Source organism: Trachypithecus francoisi, unplaced genomic scaffold, assembly GCF_009764315.1.
Source record: "Trachypithecus francoisi isolate TF-2019V2 unplaced genomic scaffold, Tfra_2.0 Lachesis_group6, whole genome shotgun sequence".
NCBI lineage: Eukaryota > Metazoa > Chordata > Mammalia > Primates > Cercopithecidae > Trachypithecus > Trachypithecus francoisi.
The window spans coordinates 89758125-89776468 of NW_022681471.1; the positions used below are offsets into that span (position 1 = coordinate 89758125).

Consider the following 18344-nt stretch of genomic DNA (forward strand, 5'->3'; position numbering starts at 1 on the left):
TCCAGCTTTGTCCTTTTGACTTAGGATTGTCTTGGCAATGCGGGCTCTTTTTTGGTTCCATATGAACTTTAAAGCAGTTTTTTCCAATTCTGTGAAGAAACTCATTGGTAGCTTGATGGGGATGGCATTGAATCTATAAATAACCTGGGCAGTATGGCCATTTTCACAATATTGATTCTTCCTATCCATGAGCATGGTATGTTCTTCCATTTGTTTGTGTCCTCTTTGATTTCACTGAGCAGTGTTTGTAGTTCTCCTTGAAGAGGTCCTTTACATCTCTGGTAAGCTGGATTCCTAGGTATTTTATTCTCTTTGAAGCAATTGTGAATGGAAGTTCATTCCTGATTTGGCTCTCTGTTTGTCTGTTACTGGTGTATAAGAATGCTTGGGATTTTTGCACATTAATTTTGTATCCTGAGACTTTGCTGAAGTTGCTTATCAGCTTAAGGAGATTTTGGGCTGAGACAATGGGGTTTTCTAAATATACAATCATGTCATCTGCAAACAGGGACAATTTGACTTCTTCTTTTCCTAACTGGATACCCTTGATTTCTTTCTCTTGCCTGATTGCCCTAGCCAGAGCTTCCAACACTATGTTGAATAGGAGTGGTGAGAGAGGGCATCCCTGTCTTGTGCCAGTTTTCAAGGGAATTTTTCCAGTTTTTGCCCATTCAGTATGATATTAGCTGTGGGTTTGTCATAAATAGCTCTTATTATTTTGAGGTACGTTCCATCAATACCGAATTTATTGAGCGTTTTTAGCATAAAGGGCTGTTGAATTTTGTCAAAAGCCTTTTCTGCATCTATTGAGATAATCATGTGGTTCTTGTCTTTGGTTCTGTTTATATGCTGGATTACGTTTATTGATTTGCGAATGTTGAACCAGCCTTGCATCCCAGGGATGAAGCCCACTTGATCATGGTGGATAAGCTTTTTGATGTGCTGCTGAATCCGGTTTGCCAGTATTTTATTGAGGATTTTTGCATCGATGTTCATCAGTGGTATTGGTCTAAAATTCTCTTTTTTTTGTTGTGTCTCTGTCAGGCTTTGGTATCAGGATGATGTTGGCCTCATAAAATGAGTTAGGGAGGATTCCCTCTTTTTCTATTGATTGAAATAATTTCAGAAGGAATGGTACCAGCTCCTCCTTGTACCTCTGGTAGAATTCAGCTGTGAATCCATCTGGTCCTGGACTTTTTTTCGTGGTAGGCTATTAATTGTTGCCTCAATTTCAGAGCCTGCTATGGTCTATTCAGGGATTCAACTTCTTCCGGTTTAGTCTTGGGAGAGTGTAAGTGTCCAGGAAATTATCCATTTCTTCTAGATTTTCTAGTTGATTTGCATAGAGGCATTTATAGTATTCTCTGATGGTTGTTTGTATTTCTGTGGGGTCAGTGGTGATATCCCCTTTATCATTTTTTATTGCATCTATTTGATTCCTCTCTCTCTTCTTCTTTATTAATCTTGCTAGTGGTCTGTCAATTTTGTTGATGTTTTCAAAAAACCAACTCCTGGATTCACTGAGTTTTTTGGAGGGTTTTTTGTGTCTCTATCTCCTTCAGTTCTGCTCTGATCTTAGTTATTTCTGGCCTTCTGCTAGCTTTTGAATGTGTTTGCTCTTGCCTCTCTAGTTCTTTTAATTGTGATGTTAGAGTGTCAATTCTAGATCTTTCCTGCTTTCTCTTGTGGGCATTTAGTGCTATAAATTTCCCTCTACACACTGCTTTAAATGTGTCCCAGAGATTCTGATATGTTGTATCTTTGTTCTCATTGGTTTCAAAGAACATCTTTATTTCTGCCTTCATTTCATTATGTACCCAGTAGTCATTCAGGAGCAGGTTGTTCAGTTTCCATGTAGTTGAGCGGTTTTGATTGAGTTTCTTAGTCCCGAGCTCTAGTTTGATTGCACTGTGGTCTGAGAGACAGTTTGTTATAATTTCTGTTCTTGTACATTTGCTGAGGAGTGCTTTACTTCCAATTATGTGGTCAATTTTGGAATAAGTGCGATGTGGTGCTGAGAAGAATGTATATTCTGTGGATTTGGGGTGGAGAGTTCTATAGATGTCTATTAGGTCCGCTTGGTGCAGAGATGAGTTCAATTCCTGGATATCCTTGTTAACTTTCTGTCTCGTTGATCTGTCTAATGTTGACAGTGGAGTGTTGAAGTCTCCCATTATTATTGTATGGGAGTCTAAGTCTCTTTGTAGGTCTCTAAGGACTTGCTTTATGAATCTGGGTGCTCCTGTATTGGGTGCATATATATTTAGGACAGTTAGCTCTTCCTGTTGAATTGATCCCTTTACCATTATGTAATGGCCTTCTTTGTCTCTTTTGATCTTTGATGGTTTAAAGTCTGTTTTATCAGAGACTAGGATTGCAACCCCTGCTTTTTTTTGTTCTCCATTTGCTTGGTAGATCTTCCTCCATCCCTTTATTTTGAGCCTATGTATGTCTCTGCATGTGAGATGGGTCTCCTGAATACAGCAGACTGATGGGTCTTGACTCTTTATCCAGTTTGCCAGTCTGTGTCTTTTAATTGGAGCATTTAGTCCATTGACATTTAAGGTTAATATTGTTATGTGTGAACTTGATCCTGTCATTATGATATTAACTGGTTATTTTGCTCTTAGTTGATGCAGTTTCTTCCTAGCCTCGATGGTCTTTACATTTTGGCATGTTTTTGCAATGGCTGGTACCGGTTGTTCCTTCCATGTTTAGGGCTTCCTTCAGGGTCTCTTGTAAGGCAGGCCTGGTGGTGACAAAATCTCTAAGCATTTGCTTATCTGTAAAGGATTTTATTTCTCCTTCACTTATGAAACTTAGTTTGGCTGGATATGAAATTCTGGGTTGAAAATTCTTTTCTTTAAGAACGTTGAATATTGGCCCCCACTCTCTTCTGGCTTGTAGAGTTTCTGCCGAGAGGTCTGCTGTTAGTCTGATGGGCTTCCCTTTGTGGGTACCCGACCTTTCTCTCTGGCTGCCCTTCAGATTTTTTCCTTCATTTCCACTTTGGTGAATCTGGCAATTATGTGTCTTGGAGTTGCTCTTCTGGAGGAGTATCTTTGTGGCGTTCTCTGTATTTCCTGAATTTGAATGTTGGCCTGCCCTACTAGGTTGGGGAAGTTCTCCTGGATGATATCCTGAAGAGTGTTTTCCAACTTGGTTCCATTTTCCCCCTCACTTTCAGGCACCCCAATCAGACGTAGATTTGGTCTTTTTACATAATCCCATACTTCTTGCAGGCTTTGTTCATTTCTTTTTCTTCTTTTTTCTTTTGGTTTCTCTTCTCGCTTCATTTCATTCATTTGATCCTCATTGCTGATACTCTTCTTCCAGTTGATCGAGTCGGTTACTGAAGCTTGTGCATTTGTCACGTATTTCTCGTGTCATGGTTTTCATCTCTGTCATTTCGTTTATGATCTTCTCTGCATTGATTAGTCTAGCTGTCAATTCTTCCACTCTTTTTTCAAGATTTTTAGTTTGTTTGCGCTGGTTACGTAATTCCTCCTTTAGCTCTGAGAAGTTTGATGGACTAAAGCCTTCTTCTCTCATCTCGTCAAAGTCATTCTCTGACCAGCTTTGATCCATTGCTGGCGATGGGCTGCACTCCTTTGCAGGGGGAGATGCGCTCTTATTTTTTGAATTTCCAGCTTTTCTGCCCTGCTTCTTCCCCATCTTTTTGGTTTTATCTGTCTCTGGTCTTTGATGGTGGTTACGTACTGATGGGTTTTGGTATAGGTGTCCTTCCTGTTTGATAGTTTTCCGTCTGACAGTCAGAAGGACTGTCTGTTGGTCTGTTGGAGATTGCTTGAGGTCCACTCCAGACCCTGTTTGCCTGGGTATCAGCAGCAGAGGTTGCCGAAGATAGAATATTGCTGAACAGCGAGTGTACCTGTCTGATCCTTCCTTTGGAAGTTTCCTCTCAGGGGTGACTCCACCCTGTGAGGTGTGGGGTGTCAGACTGCCCCTAGTGGGGGATGTCTCCCAGCTAGGCTACTCAGGGGTCAGGGACCCACCTGAGCAGGCAGTCTGTCCGTTCTCGGATCTCAACCTCCGCGTTGGGAGATCCACGGCTCTCCCCAAAGCTGTCAGACAGAGTCGTTCGTGTCTGCACCGGCCCCCACTGGTTCCTCTATTGGACTTCAGCTGTGCGCTGTCCCCAGAGATGGAGTCTACAGAGACAGGCAGGCTTCCTTGAGCTGCTGTGAGCTCCACCCAGTTCGAGCTTCCCAGCAGCTTTGTTTACCTACTTAAGCCTCAGCAATGGCGGGCGCCCCTCCCCCAGCCTCGCTGCTGCCTTGCAGATAGATCGAGGCAGACGGCTGTGTTAGCAGTGAGGGAGGCTCCGTGGGCGTGGGACCCTCCCGGCCAGGTGTGGGATATATTCTCCTGGTGTGCCTGTTTCCTTAAAGCGCAGTATTGGGGTGGGAGTTACCCGATTGTCCAGGTGTTGTGTGTCTCAGTTCCCCTGGCTAGGAAAACGGATTTCCTTCCCCCTTGTGCTTCCAGGTGAGGTGATGCCTCTCCCTGCTTCAGCTCTCGCTGGTCAGGCTGCAGCAGCTGACCAGTACCGATTGTCCGGCACTCCGTAGTGAGATGACCCCAGTACCTCAGTTGAAAATGCAGAAATCACCGGTCTTCTGTGTCGCTTGCGCTGGGAGTTGGAGACTGGAGCTGTTCCTATTCGGCCATCTTGCTCCACCCCCCCGAATTTTTAATATAAGTGTGGAGACGTAAAGCATTAATCCAAGTTAAAATGTTTCAGTGAACAAGTTTCAGCGGTTCAACTTTATAATAATTATAAATAAACCTGTTAAATTTTTGTGGACAATGCCAGCATTTGGATTTTTTTTTAAGCAAGTTAATTTCTTATCGACCACAACTAAATGGTGTTTGTAGCATTTTCATCATACAGTAGATTCCATCCATTCACTATAATTTTCTGAGTTGTTGTGCATGCAAGTACATGTTTTTAATGCTGTCTGTCTTCTGTGCTGTTCCTGTAAGTTTGCTATTAAAATACATTAAACTATAAAAAAAAGCAAGATAGGAAGTTTAAATTGGTAACAGACAGAGGTTAAAGAACAAAGAAAATGTTGGGAAGCAGAGAAGGGGTTAGGAAATGAGGGAGTTGTGTGGAAATAGAATACAGCATCTTCTTGGCTGCCGCTCTACAACTCCTGAGGCTAGAAGTGGCATAGCAGGTTGAGCCCCAGCTTTCTGGGGAATTCAGCTTGCATAAAGTGTAATAATAACTAACCTACATCTAGTACTTACTTTGTGCCAGGCACTCTTTTAAGTGCTTTACCTCTATTAACTCATTTAATCCTCACAAAAATCCCATTTTACATGTTAGAACATTGTAGCACAGAGAGGCTATGATTTTCATTTTACAGATGAGGAAACTGAGGCACAGAGAAGTTGAGTAGTTTATCCAAGATCAAGCTAACAAGTGGTAGGGTTGGAGTTTAAATTTAGGATTCTGCCTCCAGAGCTGTGTTCTCACCCGCCATGATGTAGAGTTAACCCTTGAGCAACATGAGTTTGAACTGCAGATATTTTTCCATAAATATATTAGAACATTTTTGGAGATTTTCAACAATTGGTAAAAATTGCAGATGAACTGTGTAGCCTGGAAATATCAAAAAACTTAAGAAAAAGTTACATATGTTATGAATGCATAAATATATGTACAGACTAGTCTACTTTATTATTTTCTACCATAAAATACACACAAATCTATTATAAAAAGTTAAAATTTATCAAAATTTGCACACCCACAGACCATACATGGTGCCATTCACAGTCAAGGGAAATGTAAACAAATGTAGAGATTCAGTATTAAATCATAACTGCATAAAATTATGTACCCACCTCCTGTTGCCATGGTGGTGAGCTCAAGTGTTGAGAGTATCTGCCTAAAATGCCACCATGTGATGCTAATCATCTCCCCTTGAGTGGTCCGCTTTAACAATAACTTGCATACGAAGATAAAAAGTGATCTCTCTTGAGGCTGTAGTGAGCCGTGATCGTGCCTCTGCATTCCAGCTTGGGCAAAAGAGTGGGATTCTGGCTCAAAAAAGAAAAACAAAGCTATCTCTGTTAGTTCTCCTGTACGTTTCACCGTGTACGTTCATCGTGTTTAATGCAATATTGTAAACCATGAATAACACCATGTGACTCACATGAAGTGCCACTACTGCTGCCAGAAGTGCTTCTAAAAAGCAAAGTCATGACATTCCAACAAAAAGTTGAATTGCTTAATATGTATTATAGATTGAGATCTGCAGCTGTGGTTACCTGCCATTTCAGACAGACAATGTAAAACTTAGAGTATTGATAAATACAGTACAATACTGTAAATGTATTTTATGTTTTTAAATTTTTTTTTTTTTTTGAGACAGGGTCCTACTCTGTCACTCAGACTGGCTGGAATTCAGTGACGCCATTATGGCTCAAGCAATTCTCCCACTTCAGCCTTCTGAGTAGCTAGGACCACAGGTGCATGCACCATCCTGGCTAATTTTTGTATTTTTCATAGAGATGTTGTTTCAGCATGTTGCCCAGGCTGGTCTCAAATTCCTGGGCTCAAGCAATCCTCCCTCCTTGACCTCCCAAATTGCTGGGATTACAGGTGTGAGCCACTGCCCCTGGCCTTAAAATCATTTTCTTTTCTGTGGCTTACTTTATTGTAGGAATACAGTATATAAAACATAGGACATAGAAAATATGTTAATTGATTGTTATCCATAAGACTTCTAGCCAACAGCTGGCTATTGGTATAGTCATCCCTCCTCTCTGTATACATGAGATCGATTCCAGGACCTCCTGCAGATACCAAAGTCTGCACATATTCAAGTCACATGCAGTCTGTTTTTCAAAATCCACACATACAAAAAGTCAGTCCTCCATGTAAGTGGGTTTTGCATCCTGCGAATACTGTATTTTTGATCCATGTTTGGCGGGAAAAAAATCCGTGTTTAAGTGGGCTTAGGAAGTTCAAACCCATGTTGTCCAAGGTTGAAGTTTAGTTAAGTTTTTGGGGGGTCAAGTTATACCAAATTCTGACTGCATGGGAGATGGGGGGGTTAGCACCCCTAACCCCCATGTTGTTCAAGGGTCAACTGTATTGCCTCTTCCAATATGTTGTAAGAATAAGTATTGTTTCAGAAAAGATTTACTTCAAGGTATATATGGGTGTGTGCTTGTGTTTGTAATGGGTAGCAATGTAAAATGTATTCATCTTTGTAAGTCACAGACAAAAATATCTAAAAGCACTACTGCTCTGGCAATAGCATTGCTGAATTTTATATCTTCAACCTTAACAGAGGTGATGCCAGATTGCTCTCCAAAATGATTATACCCAATCACACTCTCAACAGCAGTGTGAGATGTTCCATATCTCTCTATGTAGATATTCTATATATTATACTTACGCTCCATAGCCTCACCTGAACTTAATAGTGCCAGACTTTTAATGTACTATCAATCCATTTATTGTGCTATCAATACTGGGTGTGAATAGTGTCTTAATGTGGTTTTCAGTTGCATTTTTCTGATTTCCAGTACATCTTTTCATACATTTGACCATTTAAATTTTGCTTATTGTGAATCATCTGTTTATATCCCTTACTTGTATATTATACAATACAACCCTTACAACAACTCTCTGAAAGAGCCAGCAGTATAGATGAAGAAACTAAGTATGGGAGAAACCTTGCTTAAAGTAACCCAGCTAACGAGTTTTTGAGCTGAAATTTGAGTCCAGGTGTAGAAGACCCCTAAGCCTATTCCTTTTGTTTTACACTACATGCCAGGGCCCAAGGTCATGTTAGAAAAACAAAAAACAGAGGAGAGAACAAATAAATTTGAACATGTAACGCTATGTCTTGTGTCTAACTAGGCTTTGTGCAATTAACATAGATTATTTCCTTGTGTCCTCACAACAACCTGTGAGGTAAAACGTGTTATCTCCATTTCTATAGATGAGAAAACTAAGGTGTAGAGTAGTGAAGAAATTTGCCTTGGAAGGGTTAAATTACAGTTAGGGACAGAATCGCAACTCACAGATCTGCCTGATTACCAAGTCCATGCCTATTTCACGATTATGTCTGTCCATAGATATTCCTGGTGTAAGGTAAAGACCCCCACAAATCAAGCCTGACTCGTCATCTCCTAGAGCCAGGTCTTGACCTGCTTCCCACTTTCTCTCCAGATCCCCATATGTTTCTACTTCGGTATGGCCAGGACTATACCTACTATCTTTCTGCGGAATCCTGGTCTGAGGCAACCTTAAAACTGGCTGAGCCCTGCTGCTTCACATTAACCATCTGGGCTAGGTTAGCTCCCATAGATTACTCTTCCACTTCCTCAGGCTTCTCTAATGAAGCCCAATCAGGATCTCAACACCTTCCATGGTAAACCAGAAAATTACAAGTCAGAGTCCTTAAATGTGGCTGCACATTAAAATCACTTGTGAGCTTAAAAAAATCCTGATGCACTAGTTACAACCCAGGCCCATTACATCAGAATGGTACCCAGGCATTCATCATAGTTAAAGCTTCCCAGATGATTCGAATTTACAGCCAAGATTGGGAACCACTGTTATGGCATCTTCTTCAAGCTCCAGCAGCCATACTCAGTAGTTTCCACATTTTGGGTTTTCATAGGAACTTCTTGGAGCACTTGTAAAGACCCAGATTTCTGGACGCCACCCCAGAGAATCCTGGTTCAGACCCAAGAGTCATTCTTAATAATCACCCCAGATAGTTTCACTGCAGATTATTAGCAGACAGTATTTTGAGAAATGCTGCATTAGAAGCATGGAAGTAGGATGGGAACAGGAGGCCTCTGGCCCTTTAAGGATGGATTAAGGGACTACTTTTAAGGCTGTAGGGGCAAGTAGGATCAGGCTGCTGTTTTTCACTCTAGTGGATAAGTTAAGGAAGTGGGTCCTGAAATGGACCTCTCCTTTTAGGTTACCTCAGCCTCTCAATAGGTACTATCTTGTTCTCAGCCCGGGAGAGTGGGAGGGGCATGCTGCCTTGTCCCACCTTCTGTTTCTGTTTCTTCTGATGCAAAGAGGCCAAGTTATGAGGAAACTTTGGCCGAGAAGATCCTCTTAGAGAAAGCAACATAGGGTCTGCCTGCCTTTCTTTTTCTTGCCCCATCCTTGGTTGTGGAGCCAGGATGCAGTTATCTGCATGAAAGGAAACGGTCAGAGTGACGTCCCTTGGGCTTGTGTTGGGGCCTGTTGTTGAACACTAAGCCTTTCAAGATGGTCCTCCTCAGTATTCTTAGAATTCTTTTTCTTTGTGAACTGGTGCTTTTCATGGAACACAGGGCCCAAATGGCAGAAGGACGGCAATCCTCTATTGCCCTCCTGGCTGAGGCCCCTACCTTGCCCCTGATTGAGGAGCTGCTAGAAGAATCCCCTGACGAACAGCCAAGGAAGCCCCGGCTCCTAGGGCATTCACTGCGGTACATGCTGGAGTTGTACCGGCATTCAGCTGACTCGCATGGGCACCCTAGAGAGAACCGCACCATTGGGGCCACCATGGTGAGGCTGGTGAAGCCTTTGACCAATGTGGCAAGACCTCGCAGAGGTGAGTTGTTATGCCCCCATACTGCCCTGGAATGGAGAGAAGTGGAGAAGAGCGTAGAGAACAAGGAATTGGTGGATTTACTGTGAGGTTTTGTTGCCTTGTGCACAAGTTGTTTCTTTAGGCTTGGTTTTCAAAGGATGGTAAGCTCAGGAGAAGCCAGAGCCAAGCCTACTTCCCTTTAGGGCATCAACTTAAGAACAGATTGCCTTGGTGCCTACTGAGAAATCTTTCCCAGGCCCCAGGACAACTGAGTGATGTGTCATCACCTATCTTTCACAGAAACTTTTATTGATTGTGCTAGTTCTGAAAACTGTAATTGAGACATATCCAGTTATATTCTTGTGGAGGGCAATTTAAGTGGCGTTTTGCTCTTAGAGTACAGGTTGCTGAGTTGGGGAAACTTATAAGACCTCAGAAAGGACATAAATAAGCTAACATCTGAGGGTCTGAATACCTGGCTCTGTGAGCATCTGCTACTGTATTTAATTCTTAATGAAAGCTACTATCTTAGCTGTCTGAGGCAATTAGTCTAATTTTAAAACTAAGGCATGGAGAGGTTAAGTAACTTGCAAATGGTACACAGATAGTGGGTAATAGAGATGGGATTTCAGCTCAAGTCTGTCTGATTCCAAAGTCTCTCAGTAACTTCTTAAGTCTTTAATGTAGTATTCCAATATCCTTGTACCCCCAGCAGTTTTTGTACTTGGGCCATATTGCTACTTTGGGATTCTGGTACTAAGTGTATTTTGGAACTTTGTTTTGTCCCCATCATGATTGATTTTGCTTTTAACATTTGCATCAGATATTGTTCCAGGGCAGCAGTGGGCTATTGAAGTGTAGGACTCTCTAGGGAATGCAGACAGTCATCAACTTCAAGGAATTCTGGGAACCTAGTGAGATCAATCTGGGGCCTTCACTAGTCTCAGAGATGAAAAGAGACAGGACTTAACCCCCTCCCCAAGCAAAACAACAAATATTCTTGTACCTAACCCTTACTGTGAGATTACTGTGTGCCAGGCATTGCACAAAATGTTTTATAAACTTATCTTAATCCTCACAACTACCAGATTAGGTAGGTAGTATTAGCATACCTACTTGATCGGTGAAGAAACTGAGGATCAGAGTCACTTACCCATGTCATACAACTGGTAATTGCTAGAGCCAAGTATCAAACCTAGGCTGTCAGGACTAAAGCCTGTGTGTTAATCATCATGCTGTTCTGACTCCCCATTGGATTTTAATTGAGTGCCAGGCAGTGTGTTTGGGTTGGGTATATAGAAGCAAATACTTTCCCGACCTCTAGAAGTTCCCAGTATAGTGGAATGGATAGATAATTACATAATAATGTTACAGTATGCCAAGCGCTTTGGAAAGGATAAACAGTAGGGCTCCCAGGACTTTTGAGAAGAAATGGTTCATTGCTTGAAGTGAAGAGACTGTGGGAAGGCCTCATGAAGGAGGTAGTACTTGAAACTGACCTTGCAGAAGGAGCAAAGAGGCCATGCATTGAGGCAGATAAGTGCATTCTGATTTAGGAAAGAAAAAATGGTGTGGGTAGAGATTCACTGAACAAATACTCATTTGGCATCTACTGAGTACTAGGCATACAGATGTGATCAAGATAGGTAAAATCCCTACTCTCATGAAGCATATGTTCTCATAGGGGAGACAAATAAGCACACACAGTTAAATCGTGAATTGTGGTTAAGTGCTCTCAAAGGATGAAGTAGGTTGTTAAGGTAGAGAATGGCAACAAAATCTTCTCTTTCCATGGAGTTGTCAGGGAATGTATCTTTGAAGAAATGCCATCTGAGCTCAGATCTACAAGATAAACTAGGTATAAGAAGAGTAGGGAGAAGCCTGATTTAGGCAGAGGAACAACAGGTGCAAATGCCTAGAGGGTGAAAACAAGTTTGTTCCAACTGAAGAACAGAGGAAAATCAGTATGGCTGGATCCTCATGAACATTGTGGGAAATGGCAGGATATGAGGCTAATGAGAAGCAGAGACTTGTAGGCTGTGATAAGGGATCTGGATCCTAAGTGCAGCAGAAAGTTGCAAAACGTCAAGCACTTTGGGAGGCCAAGATGGGAAGATCACTTGAGCCCAGGAGTCAGACCAGCCTGGGCAACATAGGGAGACATGTCTCTATAAAAAATAAAAATACATTAGCTAGGTGTAGTGGTACACACCTGTGGTCCCAGCTACTCAGGAGGCTGAGACCAGAGGATCATTTGAGCCTGGGAGGTTGAGACCAGAGGATCATTTGAGCCTGGGAGGTTGAGATTGCAGTGAGCCGTGATTGCGCCACTGCACTCCAGCCTGGGTGACAGTGAGGCCCTGTCTCAAGGGGGAAAAAAAAAAAAAACAAAAAAACCCAAAATTAAGAAAAAAATAGACTTGTACAGACGATGTGAGACTAGAAAGGAGGATGCCTAGAATTAGGCATGTATCCTAATCTCACTGTGGAATATACTGGTATCTAGGGACTCTGGAAAGGATCCAGAGACAGATGACAGATTCAATCACACAGGATGTGTGAGTCAGCCCTTTCCCTGAAAAGCTCTGACCAGACCCTTCCTGGCTCTGATTCTTAGCAACCCCATCCTGCTTCAGGAAACATGTGATGTCAAGGTCTCAAAGAAAAGGGCAGTTCCTCCCCAGACAGACTGCTAGACGTTTGGGTTGGGTTCCTTTATAGCCAGGGTGGAGCAGGTTTAAGGGTGGGCCTCTAAGAAAGATTACTGTAAGATGGGAGTGTGGAATAATTTGAGAAAGCAAATACAAGCCTGGCTTGGATTTGTGTGAATAATGTCTAGTGCCCCAAACCCAAGGGTATATTAAGCATGAGTTGGAATTTGAACTTTTATTTTATTTATTTTTTTGAGATGGAGTTTCACTCTTATTGTCCAGGCTGGAGTACAGTGGCATGAACTCAGCTCACTGCAACCTCCACCTCCCGGGTTCACGCCATTCTCCTGCCTCAGCCTCCGAGTAGCTGGGATTACAGGTGCCCGCCACCACGCCCGGCTAATTTTTTGTATTTTTAGTAGAGACAGGGTGTCGCCATGTTGGCCAGGCTAGTCTCAAACTCCTGACCTCAGGTGATCCGCCTGCCTTGGCCTCCCAAAGTGCTGGGATTACAGGCGTGAGCCACTGCGCCCAGCCAGAATTTGAACTATTAAAGATATTCTGGGGCTGGGTGCAGTGACTCAAAGGGCAGCTAATCCCAGCACTTTGGGAGGCCAAAGAGGGCAGATCGCTTGAACCCAGGAGTTCGAGACCAGCCTGGCAACATGGCAAAACTCTGCCTCTACAAAAAACAAAACAGAAAAAGCTGGGCATGGTGGCACGTACCTGTAGTCCTTGCTATTCTTGGGGGCTGAGGTGAGAGGATCTCTTGAACCTGGGAAGTCAAGGCTGTAGTGAGCCATGATTGTGCCACTGCACACCAGCCTGAGTGAGACTGGAAAAAAAAAAAAAAAAATCTGGAACATCAAGATGTAAAAGAACTTCTGTGTTAAAAATGCCACAACTAATGAAGAACTCCAGGTTTGTGGATTATGTGGAGAAGGACTAGGTGAATAATACACAAATCAACATGGAATTATTTACTGATTAGATGTCGGAAGATGAGAGGTGGCTTTTTCCTGAGGTGCTAGGCTTTTGTAATCTTTGCTCTTGACCTTTGCCGGGAGGGGGCGCAGAAGTTTGGAGCAGCATGGATGCAACTTTTCAATCCTTTGGCCGTTGGGTGTCAGCACTACAGTTTGGATTAAAGCTCTTATTCACGAAGCAGCATCCAGCTTTTAGTAGACTTCTCAGCAAACAAAATATTTATGTGATCAAGACTCTGTTGAAAATAGTATTTAGAGGAATAGTGGTAAAACGAATGAGGTAAATGGAGAACAATTTCCAGCAAGGAATGGTAAAGAGAGAGATTAAGGGCCAAAGGAGGAAAAGATGCTTAAGAAGCAATTCTTGAAGTAGATGAAAGGCAGAAGTGGTAACATAGCTGTCTGTACTAGAAGATGATAGAAAAAATGATTTTGTAGTGCCTTGGTCCTGAGTTTGAAATTATAGCGGGCCATACCACCCAATACTGAATTGTTGTCCCAAAGCTGCATCTGTATAGTGATATGACATGAGACTCTTTCTTAATCCATGTATGTTTCAACAATTCTAAATGGACACATTTAAGAGTCAACTAATAATAATATTGATCTTCTCCCCTACATACAGTATGCACATAAGATAATTCTATATTTCAGTTTTTTCCCCCTGAGCCCAGCACTGTAAGTAATCTAACAGTGAGATAGTTTCTCTAAAGAAAAACAGACTTGGGTTCAAATCTTAACTCTATCAGATAACTCTACTGTGTGTCCTTTGTCATAGCTTCTCTGAGCCTCAATTTCCTTATCTGCAAAATGGGGACAATAACTATCTCATAAGACTATTGAGAATTAAAGAGCTAATACATGTAAAGCATCCAGTATATTAGTAAGTGCTCAATAAATGATAGTATCATTACCTTGAGTTAATTTTACAGCTGATTGTAGCTATCAGTCTATATCAAGCCAGTTTGTGAGGAAGATTCAGGTTAGGAGGTAAGAATCTAAACCTCTGCTCTTGTTCCCTCTTACTTCTGCAGGTACCTGGCATATACAGATCCTGGGCTTTCCTCTCAGACCAAACCGAGGAATATACCAACTAGTTAGAGCCACTGTGGTTTACCGCCATCATCTCCAACTATCTCGCTTCAATCTCTCCTGCCATGTGGAGCCCTGGGTGCAGAAAAGCCCAACTAAGCACTTTCCTTCCTCAGAAGGAGATTCACCAAAACTTTCCCTGATGTCTAACGCTTGGAAAGAGATGGATATCACGCAACATGTTCAGCAAAGGTTCTGGAATAACAAGGGACACAGGATCCTACGACTCCGTTTTATGTGTCAGCAGGAAAAAGATAGTGATGGCCTTGAGCTCTGGCATGGCACTTCGTCCTTGGACATTGCCTTCTTGTTACTCTATTTCAATGATACTCATAAAAGCATTCAGAAGGCTAAACTTCTTCCAGGGGCATGGAGGAGTTCATGGAAAGGGAATCTCTTCTTCTCCGGAGAACCCGACAAGCAGACGGTATCTCAGCTGAGGTTACTGCCGCTTCCTCAAAACATAGTGGGCCTGAAATAACCAGTGTTCCCTCCACCCTTTCCAAGTCAGCTTCCGCCAGCTGGTTGGGATCACTGGATCATTGCTCCCCCTTTCTACACCCCAAACTACTGTAAAGGAACTTGTCTCCGAGTACTACGTGATGATCTCAATTCCCCCAATCATGCCATTATTCAGAACCTTGTCAATCAGTTGGTGGACCAGAGTGTTCCTCGGCCCTCCTGTGTCCCATATAAGTATGTTCCAATTAGCGTCCTTATGATTGAGGCAAATGGGAGTATTTTGTACAAGGAGTATGAGGGTATGATTGCTGAGTCTTGCACATGCAGATGACAGCAAAAGTACAGCTAGCTCAGGTTTCCCAGGAAATTAGAGGAGAGTTTAAAATATCAGTGTTAAAGCTGCAAGTAATCCTGTACCAATCTGTACGTTATATTTCTTGCCTTAAGTGTTACTTAAGTCTCTTCCCCCACTTGTGAGCTAGTCAGTTTATAGAAACAGTTCTGATACCAGTCCCCTAGCATGAATCAGTACAGTTTGACCACTAATCAGAGCCCTTAATGCTTGGGTAAAATGTCCTCTATTTTATTTTCCTTGGGGCTTTGTCAAAAGTCAGCAGTCAGTAGTGGTAGAACTTCAGAAATTTTCCAACTTTCCCCAGCCTGGGAAAGGTGGGTTTTTCCTAGTGTCCATATTCTGAAGCTCTGGAAGATTTGGGGTGGTGAAAATAGCTTGGGATTTTATACTCCCCTTCTTGCTTCCTATGTCCTAGAAACTACTAGTAGCTAATCAGATAAATTGCCTGCTTCTGTGTTTGTAATACCTTCTAAAACTTTTCTCAGACAGACTGGAAAATTTTCAGTTAACAGTCTTTATAGAAATGTTTTGAGGGGATAGAAGGAAGGAAATCTTTTTCTAAACAAGCAGGGCTTTTCCTCTTAGCCTCTGAATCTGGGAAAAGTACCTGGGATTCTTTCCTGTCCTAGGTGAGTACAGTAGCCTTTAATGAAGCCATAAGAAACGAGAGTATGGAGCTGTCTGAGATAATCTACTTCAAACCTGCATTTATGGTGAAGAAGAGAAAATTGTCATTGCTGATTAGTATTATGAATGGGGAGTTATTTTTAAGTATTCTATGAAACAATGGAGTTCAGAGTATTTTCCTTATGTGACGCTTAAACCCCTGTAAATTACCCCACAAAGAAAGTTCCCTGGTGGCTCAGAGGCTGGGAGTTGGCCTGATTGGGAGTGCAGGGGATTCGAGGGCTGTGAAGGAAGGACTATGGGATAAGGGTGAAACCTGCCAAGGCCTGCAGCTGACTTTATTCTGGGCTTGCCTGTTTCATGTGTTCAGTTGGAATCTGGACCTGGGTCTCTGAGGGAGAAGGGCTTGTTGTCTTTGGGAGACATGGAATGATGCCTTGAAATAAATGATGCTTGCGGTGTGACTCCTTTCTACTCCTATACTGTATTTAAATGATGGGACTGGGTTTTGTTGCAAATAAATCATTTTGTTGAAGAAAATCTTGAGTGTTTTTAGAACTGAGAGAGAGTGGAAGGAATTTATTTCCTTTGTTCTCTTTAGCTATGGCTAGGACTTCGACCCTAATCCCTGAGGGGCAGGGCTGGAATATCCTCTGAGTTCTTCTCGCTTAAGGAAACACTGCTAGCCATCAGCCCTCGCCAAGGTGCCCCTTTAGGGAAGCCCCTGAAGCCCAGTAAGTCTTTCCCCACCCAATTGCTCTTGACTAGTCTTATGGCAATTCTCATGGGATGGGACTGATTTAGGGTAGGTATGTGTGTTTGTCAAATCCCTATGTTTCTTACCTATTCATTGTAAACTAACTTGTTTTACCACTCCCTTCAAAAGCTGGTTCCAGCTAGGCTGAATATCTTGCAAGTGTATAAATACAAGTCTTTTTCTTGTGACTGAGGAGCTATTCCTTAACGTCCGTTTGCCTGTCTACCTTCTTTACTGTATCGTTAAGAATCAACTCAGGTATTTCTCATCTTCTCAATGTCCCGTTGACACACCAGCCTCAGGTGTGTATTAATTTTCCTATGTATTCAGATCTCACAAAGCTAGGAGATCATGACTTATTGAAATCCCTAAGATCCAAGATGCTAAACTTAGGATGGTCTTATAACCAAGGTCCATCTTCAGCTAGACTGAATATCTTGCAAGTCTCTAAGTGTCCCTCTGTGGTCATATAGCACTTTGTACCTGCCTTAATATGCTCTAGTATATATGTCCTTGCAAAAAGATGGAGCCCCTTTTGAGTTTCAACTGCATCTTACCCTTTTCTATAAGAGCCTGGCACCTAGTAGGTCCTTAATGAATACAAACACACAATTATGACATTTTTTTGTGAGCAATGCATTCTTCCTGACATGGAACATCTCAATTTTCACATATTTTATTTTTCCATGGGAATCAACGTAATATAAAATACTTTGTATATCAAGTAAGATGCTTATTGTATCCCACTATTTCAAAATCATGATTTAAATTACAATAGAATGTAATAGCTACATTAAGTAAGGCAGTTCTTGTAATCATTACATATGCTGCAAATTTATCTGGGAGGGGAACTATGGGCTTCCAGTCTAGCCATCTCCCCAGCCTACTTGGGGTAGGCACAAATATCTAACAGGCCTGAAGATGGACCTTGATTATAGGACCAGATCCTGAGTTCAGCATCTTGGTTCTTAGGGATTTTCAGAAAGTCATGATCTCCTAGCCTTGTGAGTGCTGAGTACGTAGGAAATTTAATCTGTTTATGGAGAGTTCAGGATTAATTGGCCTTATTATCTATTAAGTCCTGAGTTATCAGAATACCCAAGGAAAACACTGTCTGGATGGGGTTACTTGGTTACTTAGGATGATGTTATGGATTCTTTCTTTTCTTTGAAGTATTGCTTCAGTTCAGTACTTTTTCTCAAATTCAGTCCAAGGTTAGAGTTCTGTACCTCAAACCTTCCTCTGAAAGGAAGAATACATGCTTGCTAGTGGAGGAGGGTGTGTGGGTGGGGGTGGGGCCCGTCTGCCCATGTAGGTAGAGAGAAATTGTTACTTGATCTGGAAGGGAAAGTAGGAAGCAAGTCTACCTTGTCCCAACAGTCCCAATGAGTAAGCTGGAACTTCATGTAATGTATGGGTGCAAAAGGAGCAGTAGCAGGCATTTATACTTGTGTCTGATCGTGGATCTCTTTTGCATTTACCCTGGTAGTATGTCACAACCAATTCTGGGCAAAGTTGGGAAGCAGGCAGAACTTCAGTTACATAAAATATTTGGCCTAATCTTGTAACACATTTCATGTCTTCAGTAATTCTCCCAAGAGCACTATGAAGTAGGAGGTATTAGTCTTATTTTTAAAAACTGACTCATTGAGGTGTAATTACTGTAAAAGCTACTATTTAAGGTGTACAATTCAGGGGTTTTTAGTATATTTACAGACTTGTGTAAATATCACCACAATCTAATTTCACCACAAAAGAAACTTCATGCCTTTTAGTGGTCAATCCCCATTCCCCCAACCCTTACCAACAGTTCCCGACAACCACTAGTCT

At 42.1% G+C, this 18344-nt stretch overlaps 1 protein-coding gene across 1 annotated transcript; it reads left to right on the forward strand.

The window, feature by feature from the left end:
• Nucleotides 1–9205: 9205 nt before the first annotated feature.
• Nucleotides 9206–15106, forward strand: BMP15 (bone morphogenetic protein 15). Its single transcript, XM_033201786.1, is given in 5 exon segments — nt 9206–9605; nt 14256–14675; nt 14678–14785; nt 14788–14832; nt 14835–15106. Coding segments are annotated over 5 exon segments (1173 nt in total). The 5' UTR covers nt 9206–9277.
• The last annotated feature ends 3238 nt before the right edge of the window (nt 15107–18344 follow it).